General features: G+C 52.7%; 1 protein-coding gene across 3 annotated transcripts in view; it reads right to left on the bottom strand.

The window, feature by feature from the left end:
• The window catches only part of Lgr6 (leucine rich repeat containing G protein-coupled receptor 6), a 122,420-nt gene that overhangs the window by 69,843 nt on the left and 37,483 nt on the right, over positions 1-15,094 (bottom strand). For all 3 annotated transcript variants that reach the window (XM_052737030.1, XM_052737031.1, XM_052737029.1), the window contains exon 4: positions 11,436-11,507. In XM_052737030.1, coding sequence (XP_052592990.1) covers positions 11,436-11,507 — 72 coding nt within the window. The remainder of the gene's footprint in view (positions 1-11,435; positions 11,508-15,094) is intronic.

A 15,094-nucleotide genomic window follows, 5' to 3' on the forward strand; every position in this document is an offset into this window, starting at 1 on the left:
TTCCAGAGCGGTTGGGACGGACAGTCCCTGGAACCCAATGCGCCGGATGCATTGGTGGTGCTAGAGTCAAAGCTGATACCCAGTTTCCAAGCTAGGGAAGTAAATGAACGGTGGGATTGCCTGGAATAGAGAACTTAGAAAGGCAACGTGCGGAAGGGAAGGTGGTGGACTTACTCTAGGAAATGCATGAGGTCCTTCCGGGCCCACCTCGCAGAGACTCCACCGGTCAGTTCAGTGGACCCACCTAGGCTGAGGAGGTAGAGCCCCTGGGAAACATCAGCATGCAAGTGGGCACAGAGCCCACAGGCAGACATGGGGCTGTCTAAGGAGGACAGACCCCGAAGAATGGTGTCCCTTACAGGACGGACTGGGGGAGAGCGGTTTGCAAAGAAGATGGAGGAGTGGCCAGGGGCAGGGAGAATGGGAGAGTGAGTTTTAGTAGCAGCCAAGGGGAGAGAGTCAGGCAAGAGCTAGAGAGCCAGGGGTGGAGAGCATGCGCATAAAGGCTCTTCCCCTTCGGATGGTCCAGAGGTCACACTGTAGGCAGTCCCCAGAGAGTATGAAGGCAGAAGAGTGGAGGCAGCTGGAGGCTGCGCGACAGGCCCTGGTGAGTGGACCAGGAGACCCGCTACTGAATGAAGACCCGATGAGGGCCATGCCACCCTGGAGATGCTCAGAGTCCCTTCCTCTCCCTTCCCTGTCTCCTACTCAACCGATCTAACCCCGACCGTAGTGGTTTGGCGGTGATAAGGATGGGGCTGAGGTCACCACTACTGAAGGTTTTCTCTGGCCTCCGGCCCCAGAAAAGTGCTGTGCTTCCCCCCCCCCCCCCCCCCCCCGGCAAGATAAAGACAACTTGGCCTGAAACCACATTTAGCGGACAAGGGGAGGGTGGCAAAAGCTTGGGGCCACAGTGCCCATCCCCCCAACCAAGAGACTGCTGAACCAGAGGACAACAGGCACTCCTCATCACGGGCTGCCAGGCCCTTCCTAGCCCTGCATCGTCTACTGCAGCCACCCACAGTAGCTCGTCTTGCAAACACTATGACCTTTCACTCCTCACCTGCCCCAGCCCAGACCCTGTCCAGGAGTCCGGAGTTCTCTAATACAGCCTCTCCACCCCACCCTGCCCCGCCCCACCCACTGAGCTGTTGAAGGGAGAGTTGGGGGAAGGAGTTGGCTCTAAGTCCCAAAACAGGTGTCAGGACTGGTGAGGGGAAGGAAGCCACCTTGGCAAGAGTCCCCGGATAGGGTCACATTCCAGAGCAACTGATCTTACAGCCAGCGAGCCAAGTGGTCACACAGGCTCATAAATAGTTCATCCCTTTTCTGAAGGGGGCGGAGACTCTGGCCTGGGCTCCTTCACTGATTTCTGGGTGACACTGGGGATGCTCCACCCTCTGTATGGCCCATTTCCTCACCTGAAAAGGAGTCCTGTGGACTGCCGACCTTTCTTCTCTGCTATTCCAGGGCCCTGTGGCCCCAGGTGGGCAGCCTCTTCCCATGCATCTCTGGCTGGGCCACAGCAAGAACCAGGGTCATTCTCTGCCTCCTCTGGCTGACATGTGGGTTTCCACACGACAGCCAGTGACCACCTGCACTTTTGAGGCTCATAAATGGATGGGAAATTACTCAGTGGTCTCGGTAAAGACCACTCTTCCTCCTGACCCATCTTCTCTCACCAGAGTGACTGGGGGTAGAGGCTAAAGGCAGCCACCAGCTACACAGAGGTGACCAGGCCACTGCTGTCACCTTTCCTGGTACCACTGGAGCCTTCTCTCGCCTCCCCTTTGGACTGCTCTGTGGCCTCAGTGGGAAAAAAAATCCTGGGAAAGTGTGAGTTCTGAGGAGATGTCAGGAAGATAGAGATATATTTCTCCCTGTCCCCAGGCCAAGTGAGGAGATTGTGACCCTGAATGACCTTCACAAGGACGTTAGCTTCCCCACCCTTTTTTGGAGTTATTGACCACTGGAAGTTCTTCACAAAATCTAACCTTGTCTTTCCAACTGCATCATCCCTCAGGGGGTTGTCTAGTACTTCCCACAGCCTCTAGGAAGTTCTACAACGAAGCCAATTAAATTCTTATATTTCTAGCCCACGTGCAGGGGATTGAATGAGGAGTTCTAAGCATCTGGGACTTTGTATAGAAAGTCCTTAGCATCTAAAAACAGTGAGAATTTGACAGTTGGTGATGACTGTTGTCTCTCTTAACTGAGATTGAGAGGCAGGGTAAGGTGGCTCCATCAAGCTCAGGGTTCACCACCCCTAAGACCCTGGACAAAAGATGAGAGATTCTGAAGTCGCACTGTACTGATCACCTAGAGAGTGGGGGAGGGGAGTCTTGTTAAAACACAGATTCTGAATCAAGAGTTCTGGGTGATACTTAAGGTTCTGTGAGCATTACATGCTCTAGGAGGCTGCTGATGTTGCAGGCTCACGAGGCATATCCAGTATCAAGGATGTGGACAGTAATCCCCAAGTGGGTACTGAACCAGCCACCAGGGGCTAGTTTCCTAAGACCCAGTTCCTTGGAATCTCCGTTCATGAGGTCTGAGAAGGGACCTTGGATCTGCACTTGGTAAGCTTCCTTGTTTGCAGATAGATAAGTCTCTTAGGATCCCTCACAGCTCAGCTTCTGTGCATCCAGAGTCCCGCTAAGAGTGTTCATGGGTCAGGCATAGTGGCACAGGCCTATAATCCCAGTTGTCAGTAGGCAGAGGCAAGAGAACTATGAATTTGAAGTCAGTCTGACTGTACAGTGAGACTCTATCTTTTAAAAAAAAAAAAGTGCCTGGAATCCAGATTCAGATGAACTATCTGTGAGCTTCTCCCTAAAGCTGAATTTGTTCATCTGTAAAACGGAGGGCATAGCATCTTCCTTGGAGATGTGTGGTAAGGAATAAATGAGCCTATGTCTGCCGAATGCCAAGCCTTGCCACGCACTAAGCACCCAGCAAATAGCAGCTCCCAGCACAACTCATACCATACACACTCTGCTTTACCAGGGCTCCAGCCTTGGAGTCAGCCCCCTTTCCTACACCCGCTTTGAAGCCTGTTCTCACGCAGTGGTTTCTCTGTCTCAGGAGTGTGGCTCCAACGGTGTGGTTAAGGGGAAGATGAGGACCTGGGTATCTGACATCTGCATATAAGCCGTGAGCTGCTAAAAGGCAGGACCCTCACTTATTAATTCAGTGTCTTCTGTGTCATGCATTACAAGCACTCTACAAATCAGGAAATAGATAAATGGAGGCAGGCAGGAAAAGGAAGGGGGAAGCAGGAAGACAGGGAGGCAGGAAGGAAGTAAAGCCCAGGGAAGAAGGGAGGGAGGGGAGGAAGCGGGGAAGCAGGGAAACAGAAGAGCAGTGTGGTGGATGGACAGAAACATCCATGGTGGAGTCTCATCTTCTGCACAGACATTCCCAGAGTCCAGGCTGAGGCTCTGCCACGGCCTTGGCTGCTTAGGAAGGGCTATTTTCCCAGGTGGAGGAGAAACCTGTGCAGGAGGGGCGGGCCCCCTTTGGGCTTTGCTTGAGGGCTCCCTTGAGTCTAAACCTAATCTGAGCTCTCAGGCCCACCCCTGGGTGCTCTGGTCTCTCAGCCCAGAATTTCTAAGGGGCTTCAGGAGTCAAGAGTTTCAGTCAGAGACTGTCTGACCCAAGAAGTCCCCCAGCACCACACATAGCCCCGAAACACCTGTAGGAGAGATGAGGAGCCTCTCCCCCTCGACTCTTCCTTACAATGCTTCCCGTCACACAGGAGCCCGATGCTGCTCCTGGGTGGCCCAGTTGGAGCCAAGTCTGTTCCAGACTAGCATTTATGGCTGAAAAGAATCACCAGCAGGTCCCAGAGCCCATCCCACCAGGGACACTCTCTCGCTGTCTCTCAGGAGCCAAATGACTCACGTTGGGACCCTCATGGGCTGCAAGTGCTGTTCATCTGCCCACCCGCCCACCTCAGAGCAGCCTCTGGCCAGACACATGTAGTAATCAACTCCCGGAACCCTGGAAGAACCAAACAAGGTAGCATATAATCATGCTGCCTGAAATAGCCGTGCCAGAGAGGCCATCACCACCCCACATGTCCCTGGGGACCCCTTGCTAGGCCCCCTGACACAGCTGGGCCCCAGGGCCCTCCCTAACTAGAAGCCAAGTTGGGGTACCGACGGAACTCACCAAATCCCCAGCAGAGCTCGAGGCCTGCTTTGGAGATGAGGACTTCCCTTCCTTAGAGCAGACTGAGCAGCTTCAGGTTGGGACCAGAGCTCTCAGGCCTCAGGGCCTTGACGCTCCCTCTCCTGTCAGCTGGGGGAGGGGCTCCTTCTGCCACATCCCTGCAGGTGCAGCCTGGGGTTTGTGAGTCCTCTCCCCTCTCTGTTTCCTCCCTCTCGACTCAGCCTCAGCTAGTCCGTTGTCGCTTCCAGTTTTTGTGAGTGTGTTGTTTCCTCTCGTAGCTCAGGCTGGCCTCCGATTCACTGTGTAGCCCAGGCTGGCCCTCAGCTCCTGATCTCTCTGCTTCCACCTGCCCAGTGCTGGGATTGTAGAAGTGTATCATCTCATCTTCCCCCACCCTCAGCCATGCTCCAGGCCCATCTTCCTTACTCCCCATTCACAATTTCCCTTGGGAGAGGTTGAAATGGGACCCCCAAATGAAATGTTTATGTCCTAATGTCCAGAACCAGTACATGAGATCTTGTTTGGAAGAAAAGGGATTTTGCAGATTTTATTAAGGAAGGCTCTTGAGATGAGATCGTTAGAACCCAGTGACAAGTATCCCTGTGAGAGGTGACAAGAGACAGGAGAGAAGGGAGAGGCCCTGAGAAGATGGAAGGCAGACACGGGAGCCACACAACCAACAAGAGATGTCAGTAGCCACCAGAAGCTAAAAGAGGCAGGAAAAGCATCTCCCGGGACCTCCAGCCAAGTAGTCCACTGGTGCCTGGAGGACTGCGTCCGTGTGGATTTCTGTTGAAGCCACACAATTGTGGTGTGTTAAAGTGGATCAGAAAAGGAAGTTCCCCATATCTCTACTTTATCTTCAGTGGGTCAGACTCGCTGGAGGACTTGCTGATGCTGTCAGGCCCACCTAGGGGAGAGGGGCTGGGGCCTAGGAAGGTACATACCCCCTCCTCTGAGATCTGTCTTGTTATATACAGCCTAAGCGGCTCTCAGCAGCCGGAACCCTTCTGCCTCTACCTCCGGAATGCTGGTACCACAGTGCCCCACCGGGCTGAGAATGCAGTAGCTAACAGGTTCCCAGGTGATATAATCAGCTCTTCTGGACAAGAGCTGGAGAACCATTGTTCTGTGAGCTCTGTCAGTGACTAAGTTTGCCCATTCTCTGCCCACAATCCCTTCCCCTAAGATATCTCCCTTGGCCCACCATGGTATCTTCTTCAGTTTCTCATAGCTCTCAGGAGACCCAGGAGAATGCCTCCTGAAGGGATTGCCCCATCCCTATCTCAGGCTTACCTGGCTCTTCTGAGACCACTCAGGCCTCCCCTGGGACCTCCTGACAATTCATAATTTACATATGAATGGAGAGGAAAGTCCTCCTGCCACCCCAGAAGACTGTGCTCAGTCCTGTCCAGTCCTGTGAACCCTCCCCCTGCCCCATGCTACAAGCCAGGCTGTAAGTGGAGCTGTAGACACTAAGGAGGCAATGGCCAGATCCAACAACATGTGCTTGTCCATCTCCATGCTGCTCTTGAGAAAGCATATCCATGTGGACAGTGCACTTCATGTCTTGAAATATTTGCTTTTCTTCAGAACAGAGAGAATGGCATGTACTGAGTTCTTAAATATTAGGCACTCCTGGGACATAAAGAGAGAAACCTTCTGTGGAGATGGAACTCCTGGAGTGTCAGTGCACTCTCTAAAAGCATGGTCCCTAGGCACAACAGGCTGGTACCCTCTATCATAAAGTGCTCAGGTTCCTACCAAGGCCGAGCGTTCTCAGGGGGCAAAGCTAGTATTATGTTGGCAGACCCTAGCTCTTCAGGCTACCAGCATCGTCCTGTCCCGTCCTTCTAGGCTCTACTTTAGAATTCCAAGATAGAGGCAGAAATAGTTGGATCTAGGATCCCCAGGCACCTATGGCAGAACTCAACAGCTCCTGGAGCAGGTGCCCTAGAAATACCCTGGTCCCCAAATATAGCCAATGCCCTGAGCCGGCCACCTTCCTCTGCCACTCAGACCCCGCCTTGGAGGCATCTAGGTGCAGTAAATGTGTGAGTGGCTTCCTCTCAGGGCCACCTGAGTTCTGATGGTGGCTCTATTGCTATAACGTCACCCCTCTGTGTCTCAGGATGCTCATCTGTGGAGTGACGGAGGGAAATCAACAGCAATTCTGGTCCCACAGGAGGGATGTGAAGACTGGTGACAGGAGCAAGTGTCTGTCACACACCAAGTGCCATCTGCATGCTGCTCTTATTAACCTTGCCTGGGGCACTAGTCTGTGTACAGCTGTCCCTTCAAAGCAGGTCACGGTATGGAGGGAGGGGCCTTGTCTTTCCCAGGAACCCCCCTCTTACGCCTCTCCTCAGGGGACATCTGGCATGGAACCGAAGGCTTGGTCATTTTCTCCTGAACACATTCATGTTTTTCCTCTCCCTGTCCAACTCCGCTGCATTCCCGGAGTGCTAGAAAGGTTCACAGAGAACACGGTCACGGCACAGACAGTACAACTGAGTGAACAAGTCTCAGGAGTCATCAGCCACTCCAGAACAGGACCAAGGACCCTATTGGGAAGTTACCATCTCCAGGCAGGATAATCTCTTGAAAGCTTGGCTGTCCAGTCACCTTATTTGACCTTCCCACCTCGGAGATGGAGAACCCTAGGCTCAAAGAGGAGAGATGATTGACAGCTAGTGATAAAGCCAAGACTTCAACCCAAATCTCTGGACCCTAAGGTATCAGAGCTTTGAAAGGGTATTAAAGGGCAAAGTGAAGACCTTGGTTCTATGGAGTCTGAACCAAACCAAAACCCACCTCTGTTCTATCCTAGCTGTGGACCTCCAGCAAGTACTGAACTTGGATGGGCTTTAGCTGCCTCGTTATCAAATGGTCACAACTAGAAGCAACCTGGAAGGGCTTTCAAGATTAGCACAATGGCCATTGCCAAGTGGCTGCCTTTGGTGATACACACTCCCCAGGGCTTCTAAGACTGAGTTCTTTTCTGTCCTCTTCCATTTTTCTTTTCTTGTCACTGGGTTTCCCAAGATGCCCAGATCCAGCCCAGCCTGGTGCTGACTCTGAGAGCTTTGTTTCTGCTTCTCCATGGGCTCTCCCCAGGGCGCTACCTCACCCCCACCCCGTTTCTATCTAGCCCCAGGCTCTGCGGGCTTGCAGTGGTTTCTCTTGGCCTGGATTCATGCCTGGTGTGACATGTCTGGTGTGGTTGCACTCTCCTCCCACGCTGGTCCGGGAGGAAGTAAGTGTGTGCCGAGGGGGGTACTGGAGGAGGGGGAGTAGGATGCTGCCAGTCCAGGTGCCAAACCAAATAGCTCATGTGCCACATCCAACTCAGTACATGGCCCCTGGAATGCAGGCTGGCTGCCCCGCCCCCCTCCCCAGTCCCACACTGGACTCCCCATACCTAGTTCCTGTTCCTTGTGTCTGGTTCTAGCTGGTAGAAGATAGGATCATCCACAGGGCTGAGCCCTGCATGGCTCCAGGAGAACAGAGTCACCCCCATATGGAGGTGTCGGAGGACATGAGGCGCACTGTGCATCTTGCCGGTTCTAAGGAGGGCAGCCCGAGCTACAGGAGAGCATGGAAAGATGTGACTCTGTGCCTCTCTGATGCACCAGCTCCAGACAGAAAGCAGGACACTGTCATTTGCTCCTGTTCTAGGGAAGAAGGAGGGTCTTGAATGGTGGCCATCAAAAGAAGGCCTCCTTCACAGCCTTTGGAACCCCACAGCTGAAGTATGCCTGCAGGTGCCTCAATAACTCCACCTTGGAGAGCCCCCAAAACTTTCCTGCAGGTCTCCTCACCCATCCATTAGCTGAGGGAAGTTGGTAAGGGAGCGGTGATGAAGAAGTCCCATGGTAGATGCTGCACGTGGAGCCGATGGACAGATCTAGGACACTGGCCTCGGCTACATTTGTCCTTTCAGCCTGCTAACAAAGCCTGGTCTTACTGTTGCTATCTGACATGATGGGGACTGAATTTGGTGGGGAGCACCTCCCTTCAGTGTCTGAGGGGGTCTTTCCCAGACTCCTCCACTTTCCAAAAGCTCAGGATATAATAATACCCGCCATTCTGAGTGCTCACGTTAGGTACTTCCTCCTCCCCCTCCCCCACATATGAAAATGTTAATGTACACATGCATATACATGCATGATTGTACATGCACACACACACACACACACACACACACACACACACACACACACACACCTGCACCCTGGAGACAGAACGAACAACCTCTGGTTTATCTGGGCTGCTGATCACCTTGGTTAAGCCAGGGCTCACGTTCTGCATGAGTCCCACCACGTGCCAAGCTCTTAGTGACCAGATTCTCCTTCTACCATGATGTCAAAGCCAGAGAACCGGGTGTCGGTGTGACTCCTCCCCTCCCCCGACTCCCACGGTCAGCGGCTGCTAACACCTCTGGCCGTGACAGCAGGAGGCCCTGTTCCAAGTCTCTCCCGTACCTTGAACTCATCCCACGCCAGGCCCTCGAGATGAGTGGATGCCAACACTGCCGTGGTTGTGTGGATAAGGAGAAACAGGATGGAGGTTGAGTAACCTGCCCAGGCCTTCCAGGAAGCCCACGGAGGAGCTGAGGTGGGAGTGTAGAGAAGTCTGCTTCCTGAGTGCCTGAAGTTTTCAGAGCCCACCGACTTCTCCCCGTCACTGCTGCCCCTGCCTGTCCTCTGGCCACCGTCACTCTGGGCGGCCTGGCTTTCACCCCAACCCCTCAGTCCCCGTCATTGCTTCCAAAAGGGGACTTTTTTTTTTTTTTTTTTTTTGGTTTTTCGAGACAGGGTTTCTCTGTGTAGCTTTGCGCCTCTCCTGGAGCTCACTTGGTAGCCCAGGCTGGCCTTGAACTCACAGAGATCCGCCTGGCTCTGCCTCCCGAGTGCTGGGATTAAAGGCGTGCGCCACCACCGCCCGGCCAAAAGGGGACTTTTCAAAAACATAAACTTTCCCACTGCTGTCCTGCTCAAAGTCCTTCTGTGGCTCCCTTCTATCATCGTGGCATCCAAATCCTTAACAAAGTGATTGCCACTTGCCAGATGGTATCGTTTGCTAATTTCAGTTCTTTCTCTGCCGCTGCCCTGCCTACCAGTCACACACACACACACACACACACACACACACACACACACACACACACGCACGCGCGCACACACACGCACGCGCGCACACACACACACGCACGCACACCCGCATGCACATGCACACACACACACACACACACAGAGTTCAGCTAAACTCCCTAGTGCTCACTCAATTTCTTCCCCTTTGACCTCTCTACCTCAGCACCCTGTGGTCCCTCTGTCCATCATGTCCTTTCCCCGCCTCTCCACATGATTGACATCTCCCAATCTTCAAGACCTATTACAAATTTTACTGACTTGGTACAGCCTCAGAAATATTTTGAAATGAAGGAACCGATGACTGGATAGACAGAAGAACACTGTCACAGCTGTGAGCAGCCTTCTGTTTCTCCAGCCCTCTCTTGTGGATTCTAGGTGTTCTTTTCAGGAAAGCCCTTAGAGGTGAGCAGGATACGCTCATGATCCCCACTTTGAAGATGGAGAAACTGAGGCATGTAGCCAAGATCAGAGGCAGGGTCTGAAGTTATGCTCTCTCTAGCAGGCTGGTGTTCTCAGGCTAGCGAGAGGCCACACCTACCCGTTGTCTGCCTTGGTTTCCACCCTCAGCTGCCTAAGCAGAGGGGTGTAATGGGGCTGGGATGAATGCTTTGGTCTGACAAGCCAGGGAACAGCCCACTTCTCAGAACACTTGAGGGAAACTGTGCATCTAACTCCAAGTGCCAGGCCTGCTCTGAAGACAAGACCTTCAGAGACCTTCAGCAAAAGGTGTGACTCACTTTTTTTTTTCAATTAATGATTTAACTTCAAAATAAGTCCAAGTTTTTCCTATGAGTCTGTTTGATGCTTTGATTGAAATGTCAAGCCTCCCCCACCCCATCCACCACGTCTTATTTTTGGCTCTCCCAGTTCTTTGCTGGTGCCCTAAGCAAATGTTTAGTCTGCCAGCAAGACAGCACGTACAGGCTTTCCGGGCTTTTCATCTAGTGACCTTGGCCTCCCAGGGCATACCGTCTACCTATCCTGCCGGATGGAGGGAGAGGCTGCTGGGGCCGGAGGCCTAGACGCTTTGGGATGGAGGGCAGACAGGCGAGAGGAAGAGGAGGGAAGGCAGCTTCTGCCTCCCGGGCCACTCGGCCAACAAAAGCAGTGTATACCCAGGTAGCCAACGAGAGGAAACCCCAAACTCTAGTGGCGGTGGCTAGCTGGCCAGGGGCCCTCTTTAAAGGTAGACTCCAGAGTAAAGCCACTTTCCCTGTCGCCCTCCTTCTGCTCCAGGACAAGCAAAGCAGGTTAAGACTGTCTGACTTCCACGTCCACGCTCTGGGCAGGGCCATAGCAGAACCTACATCCAAGAACACTGCCCGCCTTGTCCTTTCTACTCATTGCACAGGCCTAGGTTCCTACAGGCTAAATGTCATGCCTACCTAAGTCCTATCCTCCAACTATGATTTCCCCAAAATAAGTATTCATCCCACTGGATAGATAGCTATAGGTGCAACCAAAAACTTCACTTGGCTTCCATAAGCAGGTGTGAGGCGCTTACAGTGTTCCCAGCCCTGTGTTGAGCATAGATATCATGCACACAGCCCAATAGGTAGACAAGACCAGCTTCCGTCAACCCTGCCACCTCTTCCCACTCTCAAGGGCAGGCTTAGTCCCGTTGCCATGATTCCCCTGCTGGGTAAAAGAGGAACTACAGGGCTCCCTGGAGGGTGGACTCTATCCTGGGTGGCCCAGAGTCTATGATCACAGTCCCCTCTCCCCTCTAAGTAGGTCGGGAAGTAGGCGTTTGAACCTGGACCCCTCCTCCTCCTACTGAGCTCCAGGGCAAAAGGCAGCTGAGGGGAGGAGACAAGCCCTTCCTGGTGCTTCTTTGGGACAGTCGTCTCCACCCCACATCCTAGCTCTGGTGGCAGAAAGCCAGTGGCTTCAGGACTGCTGCCCTGGTGGCCCTACCTAGGGAGGCTCCGTTCCCACAGTCCTGCAAACACACAAGTGTCATAGACACGTACTTATGACAGCAAAACCTTCAGGAAACCAGAGCCAGAAGCACCATCTCAACTAGTGAGTGGGCTGCAGAAGGGGGAAACTAAGGCAGGGCCTGGGTTGTACCCCCCCATCCAAGAAGGTGGACCCCCAGTGACTCACAGTGACTGCAGGCTGGGCAGCTCCCACAGTGCCTCCGCCGGGATCCCTCGGAGCTGGTTGCTCTGCAGCATCCTGAAGGGGAGAGAGAGGTCTGTTAAGAGGCACTGGGCACTGAGTGGAGGAGTGGGGTAGGGGCTCCTCCTTTGAAGTCCCCCTCTTCTCCTTCTTCAGAGCCCAGAGTTTGTTAGTGCGGCATGGGGGTATTGCTGAGATACAAGGGGGATTGGAAGGCCCAGGGTAGGAGAAGGAGAGGTCCTCAAGATGGCTTGGAAGACATGGCAGGAGGGGAAAAGGGTGATGAAGAGAAAGGAGGGCAGGTGGAGGCACACACGTCTAATCCAGTGAGTGGGAGGCAGGGGGAAGTTCAAGGACAGCCATATATACTGAGTTCCAGGGTAGCCAGGGCTGCAGTGAGAAAGGATCTCAAGAACCAGGAGAGAGAAAGAAAGATGGGACTCTGCTGAACTCTGTCCGGGAAGTGTTTCAGAATTACTTCCCAGGCCTCAGTTTCCCTGCCTATCCAGCTGAGCTGCTAAGGGCTTCTTCGTGAGAGAGGAAGACATGGATGAAAGTAAGACTGAAGACTGCCCCTCAAGTATCAGGGCGTCGGGAAAATACGCTTTCCGGGGTCCTCGTCTGCAGAAGTATTTGACGAGTCCCGTCCTCAGCCTGTGGCGGCTTCATCTCACACAAGCACACACTAAACAGCTGTTTCTGAGGCTGCTGGCCTAAGACAGGGCCAGCCACAAAACCCAGGAGGGCCCTGCAGGCAGAAACCACGAAACTCCTGGGGGCCCAGAGGCCTACGTGCAGGGAAGAGGGTTGGAGAGCATGCGGCAGGGAACCACAGAGAAGTGGGCACCTCTACAAGGGGGTGCTGCTGACTCCAGGGGAATCCAGACATAACAGGGGCTTTAACTAAGCTGGGCAGCACACCCCAAAGCGCAGGGGACCCTCTGAGTAACAGCTATGCATGCTTAGTTCTAAGGAAAATACTGAGTACAGAAATGGGAAGGAGGAAAACTACATAAACACATAAACTAAAAAACAGTCTGGAGAGATGGCTCAATGGTTAAGAGCAGTGGCTGTTCTTCCAGAGGACACGGGTTCCATTCCCAGCACCCACATGGTAGCTCACAGCTGTCTGTGACTCCAGTTCCAGGTACCTGACACCCTCCTCTGTACTACATGAGCACTGCACATGCATGGTGCCAAAACATACATGTAGATAGAACACCATACACACACAAAATTAAATGAATACATTAGGAAAAAGAAATGCAAAGGAGGCCTTTGGACAGCGAGCTGTGAGTCTGCCTCGATAGCTGCCCGGGCTCCCAGGATGCACTGGAAAGTGAGCACCTACTGTGTGCTCAGTATGTTGTCCACACCGAGGGCTCCAGACTTCCCTTTTATAAACGTATCACCAATATATTGCTCAGAGCAGGAAACTGCGACCTTGAGAGGCAAGCACCCTTTCCAAGACCGCTCAGGTGATGCCAGATTTCAGGAGAAGCGGCCTCTTGTCTGATCTAACAGTTAATGGGCCAGAAGTGGCCCTTGTTGCTTCAAGGGTGCCCACCTTTAGGTTTTAGCTCCACCTTATGGGGCTATTGTTATCTGTGTTGAAGGACACACAGTGCTAGGGCTGGGTCTGGGCCCCAGAGGGTTAGAATCCAGTCTGAACATGTTCCACTACACAGCATCTCTCACAAGACAGGAGAGAGAGAGCCAGAAAACGCCGAAGGGCCTACGTTTGAGGCTGCTGGCTATCGGTGCCTCCTGTGCGGCTACCCTGGCCACTCACACCTGTTCTCACCGCTGACCTCCTCTTAGGGATACAGAAACGTCCTTCGTGGGAAAACGAAGCACACCACCACCTGGCTGCAGGGGCCAGGGCTGGCGTGAGGTGGTGTGTGAGAGGAGCATCCCATGAAGCGAGAACAAAGGCAGGCTTCCGGACCCCTGGGGCCAGGGTCCACCTGCCACCGGAGGAAGACATCTTGGGAGGAGAGCCAGGCTGCAGGTGGGGCAGAGCCCAAGGCTCTGAGAAGCTGGAGGGCCCGGCCCCCTTGTGCACACTGTAATGCTGGAGTTCTCTTACCCTCCTGTTCGTCCTGTGCAGGCTGATAGAGCATCAAGGAGACTTTTTAATGACAGTGCTTTGCTTCATGGATGGAACTTAAATTTGGGTCTTCCCAACTTACTTAAAAGTATAATGTCCCGTGTCCAAGTCCTGAGGTAACATAGCCTGGATCCCGATCCTAAGCTCTGCCCTTCTTCAGCTGTGTGACCACGTAAGTACTTAAACTTCAGGGCTCCATCCATGAACTTGTGACAACCAAGTCTTTGTGTGTTGGTTACATGGATCGAATAAAATGGTCCCTGCAGAGTACCCACTTCACAGCAATGTCTTCCATGCAGACAGAACTCATAGCACCCTGGCCCATAAAATCAATTATTGCTATTACTGTCTGATCTCAGTTCTACGACTTGCTGGTTGACTTAAGGAAATCACTTCCCCTCTCTGAGCCTCAATTCCCTCCTCATTCAAGGGAAGAGACTTGCAGAAGACATATATACATATATATAAGACTTTGCTCAGAAGGGCTGGTGGTATACCTCATTGGCAGAGGACTTTCCTAGCATGTCCTAGCATCTACCCCAGTGATGATGGTGATGATGATGATGATGATGGTGATGGTGATGATGATGGTGGTGATGATGATGATGGTGGTGATGATGATGGTGGTGATGATGATGATGATGGTGGTGATGATGATGGTGATGATGATGATGATGATGATGGTGGTGATGATGGTGATGATGATGATATGATGATATGATGATGATGATAGTGATGATGATGGTGGTGATGATGATGATATGATGATATGATGATGATGATGATATGATGATGATGATGGTGGTGATGATGATGGTGATGATGATGATATGATGATATGATGATGATGATAGTGATGATGATGATGGAGACAATGACAATAGTGATGGTAGATGAGATGCAGCTCAAGTAATAAGCTCTTGCTTAGCATGTGTGAGACTTTGGGTTTGATCTCCAACACCACAAACACTTCCCTCAGTGATAACACTAGTAACGCAATCTCACACAACCACACAGAACAAAATGACAAGACAGCCGGGGAAATGATCACCTGACATGGCGGCTGCTCTCCCGGAACTGGGGCCCAGACACTGGGCCTGAGGATGGCTCCCCAGCCAGAGCTCCGCAGCTCTTTGAGGACCTGAAAAACCTCTGCTCTGAGCACGAGGTGAGGGAGCTAGTAGAAAGTTTCTGACTGCCTGCTGTGGGTACTGCCATCCCTCCCACTCCTCCTAGGCTGTGGGTACCTCTTTACCCTCATCTCCACCAGCTGCCTCGCTTCTCATGATTCCTACATGTGTTTGGACCAAGGATACGTGGGAAACTATGGTTGGGTAAGCAGTGGTCACAGCTGCTCATACTCTCTCCATGGTCCCCAAAGCTACCTTTTGTTGCTGCACAGGTGAGCTGCACCTCCAAGGAGCACCCCCAATGCACCTACACTGACATCACCTCCTACTCACACCTTTCTTTCTGCTGAGTCCTAGACAATGAGATCTAGAAAGATCTAGATGTGTGTGTGTGTGTACATATA

Source organism: Peromyscus californicus, unplaced genomic scaffold (assembly GCF_007827085.1).
Source record: "Peromyscus californicus insignis strain IS unplaced genomic scaffold, ASM782708v3 Scaffold_14__1_contigs__length_90479793_seg_2, whole genome shotgun sequence".
Classification (NCBI taxonomy): domain Eukaryota; kingdom Metazoa; phylum Chordata; class Mammalia; order Rodentia; family Cricetidae; genus Peromyscus; species Peromyscus californicus.